The 17,360-nt window shown below is 44.1% G+C and overlaps 1 protein-coding gene across 1 annotated transcript in view; it reads right to left on the reverse strand.

The window, feature by feature from the left end:
- Positions 1-17,360, reverse strand: part of LIMA1 (LIM domain and actin binding 1) — a 61,064-nt gene that overhangs the window by 30,628 nt on the left and 13,076 nt on the right. The window contains exons 3-4 of the mRNA XM_018560139.1: positions 11,483-11,528; positions 1,432-1,830 (exon numbers count right to left, since the gene is read on the reverse strand). Coding sequence (XP_018415641.1) covers positions 1,432-1,830; positions 11,483-11,528 — 445 coding nt within the window. The remainder of the gene's footprint in view (positions 1-1,431; positions 1,831-11,482; positions 11,529-17,360) is intronic.

The following is a 17,360-nucleotide window of genomic DNA, read 5'->3' on the forward strand; positions in this document are numbered from 1 at the left end:
AGAGAGACATGGAAGCTATTAAAAAAGTTTTTATAACTTGTTCAATCAATAATTCCCCAATGAGCCAGGTCAGGCAGCATATATGAATGACCCATAGAGGAGAAGATCACCGCCCAATTCAGCCTTAACATCAGGCCGCCATACAGTCGAATGCCAATGGACATCATGAATACTTAAGCTCTTCATGGCTTGACAGTTTACCATTCAAAAGCTTCCCGACCTCTATTTTGGGTTTATTCAATATATGCAATATAGCCTGATAAATGTTAACCGTCTTAAGCGTGCTTCAAACCTAGTAAATTATACATTTAATATTTTACTTCTTTTATCCCTATACAGCTGGGAGGATAGAGTTTCACCTGACCTTTTCCACTTGGAGTTCATTAGAGGAGGTGGCAAACATACAATAGGAAGGAGAAAGTGAGCTCAGAGACGGGCTGCTTCCTGCTCACAAGAGGCTCATACGCATGTTGATTCATTCCCAAACTGCTGACACATCCGTTTTCTCACCAGGTGGAAGTTAGATGTCACGGAGGAGACCGTCTACTTGGCACGGTGACCACCAATGCTCTAGGGCAGGGCAGCTGGCACACTACCAGTCTTTTGCTGCTATGCTTCAACAATTTATGATTTGGAGAAGCTTGCAGTTGTAGTTCACCAGCAGACAGAATGCCCCGATTGTTGAGACAAGTATGCAAGTTACAAGAAACTATATAGAACTACAGTATATAGAATAGGAAGATGAATCATACATTGTAAATGCTTCGAGAACGCTCCATGTTTCCCTGCTCAGCCTCAGACACACAGCTGTGTTAACTCATGGTAAACTCTGGCAGTGTCTTGTACAACTGCTGAGTGAAGGGCTCACCAGTGCTTTGTCGCTGAACCTGACCATGAAACCGCTTGCTGTGCCAGCTGTTTCCAATACACATGCTAACTAGCAAAAAGACACAAGGGCAGGACAAAGCAAAATGCTGGTTTCTATTTAAGCTGCATCGTACAATCCCAATTACAAGCTAAATATAAATCTGGAACAATCACAACGTAGGAGACGCCAATTGGAACAAAAGATTGGAAAGCTCACTACACATTACAATCTTCAGCTCTACCAACAATTATGTAGTGTAAGGGCCTGTCTGATTGTATACAAAGTGGACGTGTAGATTAAGTAGGTCCCCTCACTTCAGAGTTTTGCTAATTGCAAAGTAAATTGCACAGTCAGATTGTAAAGCTGGCCTCAAACCTTAAGCTCACAGTACACATTACAATCTTCTCTAATGAAGAAACATCCAACTTTTCCATTTACACACTGATTCTTGTGTCCCCACATACACGTTTAAGATTTAGGTATAACTTTATCCAACGACTTAGTCTGTAAAATTAAGCCAATGTTTTGTGGCCTTTGCCCCCGACCCCATCCTCACATCTTACCTTATTATTGGCAGCTTCACCTTTCTCAAACATCATCTTCAGACTGTTCAATGGAACATGGTATTTTTCAATCTTTGGAGAAGGCTCCGGGGTGTCCAGCTTGGCAGTCTCCAGGTCTTGCTCCATGGTTTGCACCCCGGTGGGCTTAGACTGGAGCTCTGTGGCAGTGGGGTATCGGAAGCTGCTTTGTTCCTTCAGGGGTGAGCGGAACTTGGTGGGGCTGCCTTCAGGCTGGTTAGCAGGGGCAGTTTCCGCCTTAGTACTGCTGACCCTTTGCCTCAGCACAAAGCTGCCACTGCGCGTGACTTCTGTCCGAGCGGCAGGAGCCGGAGTCTCCCACTTTTTCTTCAACACGCTTAGGGAGCCCCGGTTAAAATTGGAAGGAAGTGCCTCTATGTTCTAAAAGGAACAGAAAAATGAATGCACGTTAGGAAGCGCCTGTCTATGGGAAAGAAAAATAAACCTGAAGAACAGAAAGGCAGATCCACATCCAGGCAGCTCCTAAGGAAATTATGGTCTTTGCCACATGTAAAAAGCATTTAGCCCAGGGGGGATAAGAGGCGGAGAAAAGATTGGGCAGGAAGTTTGAAAGCTGAAGAAAAAAAAAAGAAAGGATATCCATATATGGGCAAACAGATGGGAAGAACAAGTAGAAAATGATGAGAAAGTGACTCATTTAACAAGGATGGAGAAGCAGAGGGGGAGAAAAAAAAAGTGATCTCTTGTTCATTCCTGCTGACACGTCTGGAACACGTCCCCACAATATTAAACATATCATTGTAAAAGCAAAAATGTAAGCAGTCAGCACAAAAACAAAGGCCTGGAATTAATGCCAATTAAAAAAGAAAATAAAATGATCAAAACCAAAATGGCTCCCAGATCAAGAAGCTCAGATTCACATGCATAAAAGGGAGTAGACACTGGAAATAACATCCCTTGGGGAAATTAAACATTCTGATTTTTATTAGAAGCAATTTTAAATTAAAAAAAACAGGTAGGCCTATGATACAAGACTATGAAATGCGGATGCCGCATCTACTGAAAGTTAAAGAAAAAAATGTATAGAAGGCAAGGAAAGTAATCTACTTCAATTTACAAGAATCATGCAAATGAAGTTTTAAATGATCATTTATGGAATGGATGGCAGTGAAAGATGAAAAATTAAATATGAAAGATGAGGCAAAAACCAGTATCATAGGACACATTGTACCTGCCGTCGCTGCATTTCTGCGGTCTGTGTCAGGAAGAACCAACAGTATGACTGCAGCTGCCGTGACAGGCTTCCAGGCTTTATAGAATTAGAAGTGATTAGCAGCTATATTGGGATCCTAAGTCTCTCACCTTATCATATGCTGAAGGAAGCTGCGCCATCTTTGTTAACCCACTGACTGATACCAGTGAGCGATATGTGAAAGATCAGAAAAGGGACGCAGTACAAGGAGCAACATACCGACGTTACAAAAACACACTACACAATGGCTAAAGGCAGCCATGTAAAGAAGACCCAATTTTACTTATGTGATGCCTGTAACCACAGGGCTGGCCAGTTTCTAAAATTACCTATTTATGGCTGCTGATATAGCAGAGATGAACATGGGTGGTGCACCGTGTGTGGCTGGGTTATTCAACATATGCTGTAAGTTAGTGTAAAAGGAAACCAATTTTTAAAATCCATCTCTTTAAATTGGTACTTGCCCAACAAAATTTAATTTTTGATATCAGTAGAAGACAAAAAAAAGGTTTGACTCATTTGTGCTACCAGCCTGTCATACACAACACTTCAATAAAAAGGACGGTATGTGCACAAAATGATGAGCAAAAGAAAGGCCTGTCTAGGTTAGCATTAGAGACAGATCAATTCCTGCCATTTGGGAAGCCACAAATATTACCAGTTGAGCATCAAGGTTAGTGGCGACATAGATTTAGACGCTGTTGAATATAAAAAATATTTTAGTGTATTTCTGGACAGCTGCCAGCCTTTAAGTCAGGAAACATGAGGGCTACCATTGTTGGTTTCCTGTAAACACCAGGCTACTTAAAGCAGACCTTCACCTTCCTACCCACTTAGTTATATTACCTGCACCCCCCACATTTCCCATAACTGGACTTCTAGATTGAAAATTATCTATTTTGGGGGAATCCACCCTGCTCTCCCATCATTCTTTCCTGGTGAGAAGGGCGTCGCAGTTACCCACAGCCTCCTGGCATACCCGCATCATACATTCCAGCGGGGGGGTTGGGGGGGTGAGAACAAATGTATTATAGGAGTTTCAGACCTTCTTACTACTTTACCAATTCAAGGTCACCAACTCCAAAAGCATTGAAACTAAACATGAATGCCAGAGAATGATCCTTCCCAAAAGAGTTCTGCGATGGCACCTTCCATTATGTATAAAAGTTAACTTACAGAGACCAATTTTGATCCAACAGTCCTTTCTCAGAGAAAAAGGCAGACTACAAACACATGTTTTGGATTATTACAGAATTCTGGCGATGTGATGTCATAAGCATACATTCAAATTACTGAAGCATGCAAGTGGTCATTTTCTACACATTGCCTTTACCATTTACAAGATTATAAAGAAATCCCGTAAACAGATAATAAATCTTAGATCCCAGATCCACGTTAGAAACTGTCTGGACAGAGGGTAAATAAAAAGGTCTCACCATTCAGGGCTAGTTCACACCAAGCGCGTTCCAGGAGCAGAGCAGTTAGACCGGATCAAAACTGCGTCCAATGTATTCCAATCGTATTTTGGGCTCTAGTTCACACCGCAGCGTTGAGTTCGGGCATGCAAAAAATGCAGCAAGCCCTATTTTACCTGCTCTGGAACGCATGCAAACACACTGGAACGCACAGAAAGCCCATTTTAAACTTTTTAAAAATAAGAACATTTTATTGCAAAAACAGCCCTGAACGTGGCGAAACACACTGCACTGCGTGTGCAGAAACTCATGCAGATCTGGTCTGCATTTGGTGTGACCAAGCCTTCAACCCCCACACTGATAATTTGGATTCTGCTGGGGGAGTGGTTGTATGGTAGACTCCTTACACAGACAGCTTGTATCTGTAGAAAACCCATGTAATGCCACAACAACAACATCAGCCACACTTTTATTCATGTACAAAGCAGTTGCTGGAAAGGGACTTAACTATATAGATGTGCATGCCATATAATTTGTTCTGTAAGCACCCACAGGTGGACGATTTGCAAGCAGGCAGTGAGGGCTCCAAGGGCTTGTTCACACCATCGGTAGACCAGCTCTGGATGCGTTTGTGCATTTGATGCATTCTGGGGCATTTACATGCATTTCTGCTTTCTAGAATAGGGGGGAAAAACCACCACGTGACATGCCTGGACTTTCTGGAAAAAGCTCTGGAACTAAACAACAACAAAAAAAACACATGGTCTGCTCTGGATCTGGTCAGTAGATTGTGTGAACAAGCCCTAAAATACACAAGTAAAATAAAGCTGACCCTACACAATATTTTTCATTCACCCCACAGGCTGAACAAAAGCAATATAACCAGTTGCTCCATCCATGCTAAAGAGCACAGATAGACAAATAATCCCTGCCAGGCTATTTTATTCTGGCAGCCATTGCTTGCGGCTATCAAAACACCCAGAACATCGGCTGCAACCAATTGGTGGCAGACATTGTTTGGCCGACAATTTTCCACCTGCCTACTTCAACAAAAGACAACTGAAAAATAGACTTAAGCCGGGTGGTGTCAGCAGGGCCATTTCAGCAGGAATCAGTTGAAAATTGGTGTATGGTCAGCTTAAGCACTTCTACTTGCAGTACACGCACAGAAAAGGTATATCCAAACTATCCCCAATCACCATCTCTGAATCAGTTCACAATGGGTGTAGTTGTGAAACTTCTGCAAGCGTACTTTTCACCACTCGGAGACCTCCCATTAAAAAGCAAAAAGGTTGTATCCAACCCACCATAGTCAAAGATGGAAATTGCATCAAGAATCACTGAGTAATCAAATTTGTGGCTTTGTTTTAATCATTGAAGGTTGGCATTCATGCCTCAAGCAAATCTCATTAGGTTTCGAAGTCCTATCTTATAAGATAAGAATCTCACTTTAAAGGCAATCAGTCTTTACAGGATTACAGATCAGCACTGTCCTCTTGCTCATACCCCCCACTGGCCATACCATTAATGTATGTCACATTCCCGTCTACATGAGTGCTAGACAGTCTGAATGATCATGTCATGCCATTAACCAGACAGCGATCCTGCCGAGTGAATACACAATAGCCTCCCCTCCAGCTTTCATTACAGGTTACAGCTTGTCTCATTCCCGGACAGAAACCACCGCCATGGGGACACAATGGGAAGCCCCAACCCAAAGGCTGGAAAATACCCAGGATTTATAGTTCATCTTTCTAACTTTCAAGGAGGCAAAAGTGTGAAGTGACGAGCTGAAGAGATACCGTTTCTAAGAAATGTGTTATGAGTCAACAAAGCAAATGATTAACAAAGTTTATAAAACAAATGAGCTGCATGAAAGAAGCAAAACAAGAGCCAGGACTTAGAACTTAGTTTTATATATACACCATTAAAAAGTCCAGCCAAACTTTTTACTTTTTTAATTTGGCTAGAGTAGGGAAGAATCGGAACAAAAAGGTAATCAACATTCTTCATATAGGGGAGCGTCAATCGTGGCCCCTGACATTACCAAAGAGCAGCACATATGGGCTGCCTTCCGGAAGGAGTTGAGAATTGTCACAATAAAATGCGGGCATATTCATATTAATGATCAATTATGTACAAAGCAGATTTCTGATCACTTTACATACCCATTCACAAGCAGAGGAGATAAAAAAAAGTTCACAGGAATTTGAAAGTAAATAGTAAAAAAGTGTGCAACTTATGGTGTAAAGATTCTCAACAAAAGCTACAGAAAGCTGTCAGACTACAGAAATAAAATAGATGGATAAAGGCTATAGAGGCGGCCAGAGGCGCACAAAAAATGGACGGCCACTTCCTTGTTATACGGGACAGACCGAGACTGCAGGCACAATATAGGGGACAGCCAGACACTACAGGCACCCTGTAGGGAAGGAGGTAGGCAAACTTTGGCCCTCCAGCAGTGAAACTACAAATCCCATGATGCATTGCAAGACTATGGCAGACAGGCCCGACTCCGAAGCAGGTGCATCATGGAATTTGTAGCTTTCAACACAGCTTGAGGGCTGAAGTTCACCTAACTCTGCTATAGGGGATGGTGAGACCTCAGACAATTACAGGATTTATATAGCGCCAACAGTCTGCGCAGCGCTTTACAATATAGGGAAGACATTACAAATCACAATACAAATCAAGACAAGATGGTGAGGGGCATGCTCTAGGACAGTGATGGCGAACCTTGGCACTCCAGCTGTTTTGGAACTACAAGTCCCATGAAGCATTGCAAGGCTCTGACAGCCACAGACATAACTCCCAGAGGCAGATGCATCTTGGGATTTGTAGTTTTGGCACAGCTGGAGTGCCAAGGTTTGCCACCACTGCTCTAGACAATGGTTCTCAACCTTTGTAACCTCAAGACCCACATTTGTCCTCTGCCATTAAGTCGCGACCCAATTTGCACTGCAATGGATCACACGCATTTGGTACAGCATGTTGCGGGAGTACCAACTGTGGATTGGGAGGTGCATTTGTGGTACCATTAAAATGAAATGGCAACGCAGCACCTCCCACACCAGAATGCACGGTAGGTGAGATTGCGTGGTACTGTGCGTTAATGACATGGTACTACGCATTTAATTAGGGCTGTGGAAATTAAAGATTAATTTCTCGATTACAATTATTTTGATCGCTAATGAAAACACTCCTCTCCGCCGGCTTCCCGTCGGCGATCCGGTGACGTCACGGACATCTATGTCACCGGACTCCTCCCCCAAGTGGCTCCGTCGGCTAAGGGAAGGGGAGGAGTCTGGTGACGTCGATGTCCGTGACAGCTAACGAAGGGAAAGGGGGGGGGGGGGGGGTCCAGTGACGTTGATGTCCGTGATGTCACCGGACTCCTCCCCCCTTGTTAGCCGACTGAGCCACTTGGGCCGGTGAGTTTGACCAAGAAACTTTCTGCATGAGCGCCAGCCAAGGCATTGGCCTATACACATACAGCACAGCAATGAAGTAATAAAATGAACTAGGATCACACTAATCCAGCACGTTATTATTCTAAGATGCCCCACTCAAGCGGCGGCCATATTGAGGCACGTGAGATTAACGTGCTGGATTAGTGTGATACTAGTTAATTGTATTACTTCATTGCTGTGCTGTATGTGTATAGGCCAACGCAGTTTGATCTGTATGTGCGTTATAATTAAATCGATCAAAAAAAATTGATTAATCGAACACGAAAATTTTAAATCATTACCAGCCCTACATTTAATGCACAGTACAAGTGTGAACAGGCCCTCAAAAACACTGACATACATACATACATAACACCACAGACACAATCTCACACCCCCAAATTTTCTTTTATCCACCCAGTCTACCTACCTCCCTACAAGAACTGGAGTGGATCCTCAGCGTGGGGTCCAGTGTGGGAAGCTGTGACAGTACTCCATCCATATGTGCATCCGCTTGTACAGCTCCCTCGTGTGCCCTGTAGGTGCCGGGAGCCAGAATGTGACGTCACTCAAGTCCAGGCACCACTACAGGGCACTCAAGGGATCTGCAAGCAATGCATGTATGGACGAAGCTCCCTTGCGGTCATACCCCCATCTCACCTCAAGATAACACTGGGCACCGGCAGCATATTTTGCTTGGCATGAGAACTGACAGTGCTGTGGCTAGGGGGAGGCAGAGGAGCATCTCATCTAGAAAAGTAGAAGGCATGTGGCGACCCACTGAACACAGGGTCGCGACCCACCAGTTGAGAACCAAGGCTCTAGGAGACAGCAATAGACCAATACATGACTGCTAGAGAACACAGGTAGGACAATCCCCCCTGAGAAAAGAAAAAAAAAAAAAAAAAACAGACAGCACAAAAAGCAAGACACTAAAGAAATAAACCAAGCTAATTAACTGCCAGAAGCCAGCGTGAAGAAACCTTTTCCCTCAGAAAACCTAGGTAAGGGCCACACAATGCCGAAGGGCCGCAGATTGAGCACCAGGGGGGGTAGGACCCGTCAGGTTTTCAACTGCTGTCATCACTGCAGAAATTTCCCTCAGTTACTGTCATGGCAACAAAAAAAAGGGAAGTGAGGGATAAGCTGCAGCGCAGGACATTAAACAGCTAGAAGGGGTTCCACCCTTCACCTATTTCACTAAAATACATATTTCTGCCTGTGTTGCCGAAATTCTCCTCACTTCCTGCAGGGTAAACCTTTGTCACAGGGAGAGAGAGTGTCCAATTAAAATAAATAGGACGTTGGTTGGACATAAGCTACAAATCTTTGGTGCGCTACAGTCAGCAGCATGGGGTGTAATCAATAAGCTCGCCATAACACTAAGTCAACACCCAACGACTTGAGCTACAAAGCGCTAGATTTCCTGTAACAGACCTTCTGACTGAAATTCATTTTTTAATGAGGAATTCGGGAGGCTTTATAAAATCACTAGTATGACGTGGTCCTAAAAGGAATCTGATCTCAACAAAAACTCAGCACAGAGCTGCAGGAATTCAGACCGGTGCTCTATGTACTCGTTTAGCTTTAATTGATTGCATCACACTGTAAAACTTCACTTATATTGCATATATCGAACAATGAATTGGTGGACTGTGTATGGACATCTTGACTGGTTGATGCTGAAGGGACACCTTTCTAGTTTCCCATACCAACCAGTAACCCACTCAAAAGTAACAAAAGAATTGCCATGTATGTGGTTTTATTTTAGTGGAAAAGGTCTGTATTTAAATTGTGCATTTCCGTGTATTTTCCTCTAAATCAGGGGTGGGCAACTGACCCTTCAGCTGTTGAGGAACTAAAAGTCCCATGAAGCATTGCAAGAATGAAAGCCAGAGGCATGACTCCCAGAGGCATGTTTGAATTTGCGGTTAAACCACAGCTGGAGGGTCAGAGTTGCCCACCCCTGCTATAAGTGATTGGTAGACAAACTTTGGCTTTCCAGCTGTGGTGAAACTGCAAATTCAGTCATACCTGTGGTTGTCAGGAGTCTAACAATGCCTCGTGGTAGGGATGCAGATATCGTTGTTTTGGTATTTAGTACCGATATTTATATTTCGGTACTCGCTGATACCGGTACTGTCACTAGCATGGAGCAAGCTTCCCAGGCAAACAGAAAGCCAGACACCATGTCATTACCCGCCGCCTAGCTTCTTTTTTATTGCACAGGAAGCAGCAGCTCCATGCCAACTGGCTGGATCGATGCCGATTGGCCAGGATGCCAGCTTCCCGGCCATCAAGGAAGCTGCATGGCAAGTCACTACCCTCCACCCTGCTTTCTGGGAAGCTGACTCCATGTTCCTTCACAACACTGCACTCAGAGGAAATCTTCCTCTGACCAGAAGTGTCAATATCAGGAAAGCAATCCGATTTGGGCAAGTATGAGTACACATCCAAATACTCAGTATCGGCACTGATACTAGTATCGGTGCATCGCTACCTGATGGAATTTGTAGTTTCACAACAGCTGGAGGGCCAAAGTTTGGCTACCCATAAATCATGTCAACAGCACAGGTCCATTTTTAACATACCTTCATGCATGCCCAAACTGGCTAGAAATATCAAATCTAAATCCAGTTTGCCCAATAGCCAGCAACAGAGGCCCATTATTGTTAGTGTTTACAAGGCACCAACAGAATACAGAAACGGTCATATTACCCAAGTACACAATCTAGGGTCAGTCTGGCCAGATAACCCAAGAACGGTCTTGCAGGTTGAGAGTAATCTCACTTATGGCATATGAACCCAGAATACAGTTCTCAACGAGTAGTAACCTCTTTGTCCAATACATATAACCTGCACAATTCTTCTGTCACTACCTTCCAAATTTATGGGTGTTCACCCTCACCAGTAACACCACACAGAAGGGGAGGGGAGCAAAATGGCAAATGTTTGCGAGAATAAGGTTGAACCTAATTATTTCTTGAACTTAACAGGCAAATTATCTTAGGCTTAGACAAACAGGGTCAGCAAATTGGTAGAAGGACCCTACTTTTTAAAGACTTCATTTTGCATCCAGAAATGTCTTAATTTTTATATTGGTTATAATTTTAGCGCCAACAATTTATGCACGCCTTACAAACTGTACATGCACATCAGTCCCTGCCCTCAGCTTACAATTAAAGTCCCCATCTCACATGCATACCCACACACATACTAGGGTCAATTAAGCAGGTCTTTAGATTGTGGGACTGAAACCAGAGATCCCACACAAGCACAGGGAGAAAAATACCAAACCGGGGACCCCAGCCAGCACTGCAAGGCATAAGTGCTAACCATTAAGCCACTGTGGGGTCCTACTTATGCACCATTTAGCCTGGTGTCATGTTTAGCTAATCTGTCAGTATATTTAAATGAAACGGTATGTACAGCATATTACCAGGAATTTAATTTCACTTCATATAAAAACAAAAGCCGCACCAGGTAATATAGAACTATTGTGAAAGTGAACTCTGACTCTAAATGACGTCATGAAAAAAAAAAAAAATCAAAAAAAAAAATCTAACAAGCCAAGTTTATGAATCTGCATAAAGAGGAACAAAATCCCAGAAGGAAAGCTTTTATGGTAACCCTAGAATTGGTTCAAGTGCCCACACCCTCCACTGGAGGTTAATGATGGCATCCTCTCCATGTTATCTAAACTTTTTTTTTTCCAAGATTAGACGGTATCTTTACTAGTTGAGAACTTTTTAGCAAGTGCGTGCCTAGCCAAACTTAAATGCATGTATATGGCAGCCAGAAGTATGGGATGAAGTTAGGGAATAGGTGGTAGTTTCTCTGACTTATACAAGATATCATATGGCCCTGTTAAATACAAAACAATGCTTACTAAAGTCCATGCATAGGAGATGGCATGAGATGAAAACGCATTTCTAGAGGTGGACAAAATGACTTACAGGTCTTTTCTTTTCTAGACTGGATTCCTCTGCAGCTTTCTGATATCTGAAGGAAAAAGAAAAAAAATGAAGGTAAAATTTAAACAAGTTTCGGCCTCAGGTGAGCAAGGATACACGAGAAGAGAAGAGACTAACCGTATGATCACATCCTGCCACAAGAACCTTCTCACTTTTCCAGTTTAGCTTTCCAGTAATTAAGCAACATTCAGCCCCTGCCTCCTAACTGCACTCCTGCAGTGGCACCTTTTTGCTCACTCGTCAGAGCCTGATGAATGGGGCCCTGCGTGGCCCCGAAAGAGCTTGCAACCAAGAGATGGCAAACTTCTATAAACTAACATTTGATGCAGTAATTGATTTGGTGTGCTGGTGATGTTCTTCCAATACCTTCTCACTCACAGGCTTCCAAGGAGACTACAAGTGGCCATTTTAGCAAACATTACATACAGATATGGTTTACTGCAGTCACCATCAAGAAACCCACCCGGAGAAATGTCATCCAGCCATTGCTGAAGTGTGTACACAGAGAGAAGAGGCTGCAGGGACTAGTTTAGTAGCAAGGCAGAACTGAGGATCTCTTCTGTATTTTGTACCCCAGACCAAATCTAGCAATTAACCCATGCAGTGCAGGGGGTAGCCCCACTACACAGGTTAGCCAATTCCTGGAATTCTTCTTAATGTGGATGTGAAATAAGAAGTCCTTCACCACCACACAAGGTAATTAAAAGACCTTAGATCAGACATTTGATTCCAGCAGTTGGCAGGCCTGCAGCACTCCGGTTTTGTTTACCTGCTGTCTTCCATGCCAGCTGGGCAATGTACTGTGCATGCACTAGTCTGCTGTACAGACCACAATGGGCCAAAGTACGTTTATGGCTTCTGACATGCAAAGTAGAAGGATTTGGGATGCAACTGCATACCGATTTGTATTTTATTAAAACTGAACTCCAGGATAAGCAAATATGGTCTAAATACAAGAGGCATGTGTATGGTTACTGGAATCTTCTAGATCTGTGCAGTAATCCAGTGTGAAATGTTCCCTCTGCAGAAACTTTCTGTAATAAAGGCCACTCCCTGCTGTTCTCTCTCCTCATACAGGGTGAATGGTCTTGTATCCGCCCCTTCCTGTAGCTTTCTGCAGGCAGCCTGTAATGGGAGGGGCCTGCTGGGTCCCTCCCACAGCTCTGCTCAGGTTATGTAAAACCACGTTTGCAAAGTGGATTTGTATCCCTTGTGGCTATTGAGCAATATATTTAGTTCAATGCTTGCTGCACCATTTGAATTTTAATAAAAGCAACACATGCAATTCTGAGGTCTCAACTATCTGACCCCATGCTGTAAAGCTGAGGTCCCTCAAAGTGCTTTAGAGCATGCTGCAGACTCCTGCCAATAGTTCCATACTATATAAACGTCTTCTCAGGGGAGGGGCCCTCTGACCCCCCTCCCAAGAGCACCCCCTGAAAATGGCAGGTAGCACAGGAAGCAATAGCTTATTTGCTATCTGCAAGTGCGATTGTTTTTTTTTTTTTTAGTATTCCGACAGCTGCTGCCGTCAGAATTAAAAAAAAAAAACAACCCACACACCTTAGACAAAGTTAGTAGCTAGCAACAATTGGGTTTCTACCACTAACATACATGTTTAGCACCACGGTCAATAACAGTGTCAACTTTTGCTTATTTCTGGCAAAAGGACCAGACGCTGTAGTCAGGTGGTGGAATGGGGCCATGCAAAATAGGTGGTCACCCTTCAGCACAATGTGGTGGTAGGGTAGAGACCAAAAGGAATCAACAACCTATTCCGCACATTTTACCTTGGGTACTAAAAAAGGACCTTGTTTGTGGGCACACAAAACCAAAGAGTTTACATCCCCCTCCATAAAAGGAGAACTATTGGGAGAGTAGAATATACTAATCCCAATGGTTGGTAGCCCTTGAGAGCCGAGTGACTACAAACTGCTGATTGCTCAGCTCAGTCTTCTTCATGTAGAGAGCAGTGCCTGTCCATCACTACTCCCTACAGGGAGTCCCTCTCCCCTCAGTGTTCCTTCAGCACTCATTGAAAGGAAAGACAGGGGAAGATGTGACAAAGATGGCTCTGCCTCTACAGAGCCTCTAGATGCCACCTCAGGAAGTGGGATCTACTGTAGTGCTCCTCATAACACCAGCTTGGTCACCAAGTATGCACCCTTGCCAGCAATTAATTAGAAGCCATCCAGAGAAAATCACACACCCACTTCAAAACCAAAACAGACACCAATTCTGCCCCAGGCCACTATTGGTTCCGATAGCCGCTTTTTACTTTGACCGCTGTTTATTGTAACCCAAAACAAAGGATGACAGGTTGTACTAGTCTCGCTGTCAGGTTTGTGTGCAGCAGTCGTCCGTATAGCGGTTTAGGGTATCTGACTGCAGTAGCATGCGTCAACTCATCTGCCAGCCCTTAGCAAGACACCCAAACTGTCAGGAGAGTTGTTACTGTTGGATCTGGCTGGCTTTGCATTTATTTATTTTAAACAAATACACAAGTGGATTAAGCTGTGTTTTTCAATGTCCATGGAGTACCGCTTTAACATTTACACAATATGAAGGTAAACTGTCCAAAAAAAAAAAAAAAAACAAGCAGTGAACTCAAAACAGCACCACCTGGTGGTCATATGTGGTACTGCAATTTGTTTTTGGATATCTCATACACAGCCCAATCCATGCAAGTGATGCACCCGATTTCAACACTGCCTGTGACAAAAGGGCAAAGATCAGGTTGTACAGCACTTTCCTACACAGCAATAATCAGCAAGTTGCCAAGTGTAACTGAGCAGAGATTTTCTATCTTCCTGGCATTTATTGGTACCAATTCTTGCCATTTCTATGAAGAAAAGTAATGTAGAATTTCACTACAACCACACAGCATTCCCTGCCAACCAGGTTGAAAAAGAAAGTGCAGCAGTAATCTGCACTATGGCCATGCGTACAGATTGCACCCCAACACGTTCTAACCCACAGATGTGGGACCCATAAGTGGATAGCCATCAAGATGGAAAGTTGGCAGTGGCTTACACATCTACAGCTGGCCATACACTGTGCCAAACCCCAACTCAGCTGGGATTTTGTATTCCGTCAGCCATCAGAAAACCGTAACAGTGACTACAGCCCACTGGCAGCAGTAACTGCTGGGATGATCATTTTCAGCCTGGCCCCTTAGACAGCCAAAGATGGACTTCAGCTGCAAGGAGTCGTGCCAACAATGCCACCCAGAGCTCCAATTTTGGCCAAGATTTGAGCAGTAAATGTCCAGCCTGAAATTCCCCTGGTCTGTAGCCAAAACCATGTGCATGTTTTAATCTGGTCATATCCCCTGTATCTGCTCACTCGATTACAGCAGTATGGTAGCTGGTGGTTCTGTATAATCTAGTACTAGTTCTGATTGGCTGGGAAGGGTTAATGCACTTAGAATGCAAATCTATGGATTTGTTTAAAGTGGCTTTTAACCACTTCAAGACCAGGTGTTTAGACCCACCTTCCTGGCCAGGCCATTTTTGGTGACAGATTTCTTTTGGTGGTATTTAATCACTACTGGGGGTTTTATTTTTTACTATATTAAAGGAAAAATTATTGAAAATTTTGGGGAAAAAAAAAAAATTAGGAAACGATGATTACCCATATTTTTGGTAAAATATAAAAGTTGGGGTCACGTCAGGTAAATAGACACCAAACATGTCAAGCTTTAAAATTGCGCGCACTAGCGAAATCGCAAAAAAACTACCATACCCAAAATTGACCATAGGCGACGCTTTAAAAGCTTTTACCGCTCATCAGTTTAGTGTTATCAGTGATTGACGGCCTTGGAATTATTGCTCTCATTCCGACATTCGCGACAATATGCAACATGTGCGGAGTAATTGGCGCAATTGTTGTTTTCGCACGTATGCCCACCCAATGCCTTTTTGAATGCGACCGTCACCTAGGACCCCCCTGAAGCTGATGAAGCTTCTCTCCAGCATCTGAAGCTGGAGAGTGACACAAGAATGCGTAAGTGATGTAATATACATCAGTTCTGCATTCCGACAGCAGAGAGGGGACCAGAGGGAGTTCATGTACCGATCTCCCTCTGATCCCGTCAGAGTGGCACTATGCTGGTCCCGGGCTCGCACCGGGCACAGCAGAGCCCGTGGCCAGCGGAGGGGGGGGGGGCGCACGTATCGGGACCTCATACAAGGGGTCCGGCGGCTCTATAGCCGGCGGATCGCTTGTATGTTAACAGGCATCGCTGCCCGTTTTTAAAAGCTGGGCATTTCCCGCTCGCACGTGAGGGGGCGTGGCTGAGCGGACATCTAAAGACGCCCACTCAGATCTAGAGAGCTCCTGGACGGCTGTTTTTTACAACGGCCGGCAAGTGGTTAAACTTTCAAATGCCAATTTATTAACTTACAATGGATTTGGCTTCTTGAAATTTCAAAGTCTTCGTTCTCTGCAGAGCCACCTAGTCTCCAGAGCAATGGCCCCAATATCCTGTTTAGTGTGGCTCTTTTACAGAGCCTCCCTTATGTGTGCTAGTAAGCCGTGTGCATCTCCGCATACAAGGCAAGGCACTTTCTTGTCCCCTGCTCCTCCCTCAACCCTTCTCTAAGCTAATACATGGACAACTGCTGGAGACTGCTCTGTTCCTTGTGATTTTTGTACTGAACAAAAAGTTAAGGGAAGCTGAGTGAGTTGGAGCGATTTGGAAACCTGATGACCAAGTGCTTGGGCAAATAAAAAGTGTAAAGACATACTTTGCTGGCCAATGTATATTTGTTTGATCTGGATTCATTATTGATCAAGAGGTTGAGACTCTGACTACATTAAAGCTGGGTACACAAGGTCATTTTTTCCTCTTTCATTGTCAGGCAGAGTGAAAAAGAAAAAAAAAAAAAAAAAAAAGGATTCCTCCATCCACGCCAACAGCATGGATCAACGAATGTCCCATTGTGTACATTGTACAGTAGTCAGGACACCTGAACAGTGCTTGCGGACAACTGGCTGCAAGCACTGTCCAGCCAGTGGTTTTCCAGCACGTCCATTCACCATAAGTTGAGCCAATGATCGACTTTGAAGGGGTAGGGCCACCCACGGATAGACTTCGCTTTGCGTGTACCCAACTTTACTGACAGAACAATGACAAGTGATGGAGGCCCGAGACCCGCAGCAGTTTCTCATACCTCAGCTAACAAATGAGACGTGTTCATAAACATCCGCCTTTTTTGTATTCCCTAGTAGCAGGGATTTTCCAGCATACTGAAAGATTTCTTCAGTAACAGGAACTTTAGAAAGTCCAAAGTGGTCATCACTGGTCCAGACATCTGAACTCTCGCGGATGTTCCAGGAGTCTCCCGCTATTAGTGGCTCCGGACACCCATGAGAGAAACATTTTCTCCCAGTAGGTTCACTCTGCTCTATCTAGCAAAGTAAACGTTTCAATGCTGTCTTTTTTTCCTGACATCAGGGCCGCCGTCAGTCAGGGGGAAATAAATAAAAACCCCACCATGGCATAGGACAAGCTAGATTGCTATTGGCCATTGTTATTGGCCATTTCAATTTGCAACAGCCAATAGCAGACTAGATATTGCACCCGCCCACTGCTGCCGTCAATCAGCAGAGGTGGGCCTGAAGTTCTCCATCAGGTCCGCCTCTGCTGACTGACAGTAGCAGAGGGCAGTGCAATAGCCAGCTTGCTATTGCAAATTGAAATAGCCAATAGCAATCTAGCTATTCATTCCTATGCAGTTTTTTTTTGTCCTGATGGCAGCAGCTGTCAAAACAGCATTAGCTTCTTTGCCATCATTTCAGGAGGGTGCTCTCTTCCTTGTTGTTGCACCCCCCCCCCCCCCCCCCCCCCGCCCCCCTG

Source organism: Nanorana parkeri, unplaced genomic scaffold (genome assembly GCF_000935625.1).
Source record: "Nanorana parkeri isolate BGI_ZX_2015 unplaced genomic scaffold, ASM93562v1 scaffold434, whole genome shotgun sequence".
NCBI classification, from domain to species: domain Eukaryota; kingdom Metazoa; phylum Chordata; class Amphibia; order Anura; family Dicroglossidae; genus Nanorana; species Nanorana parkeri.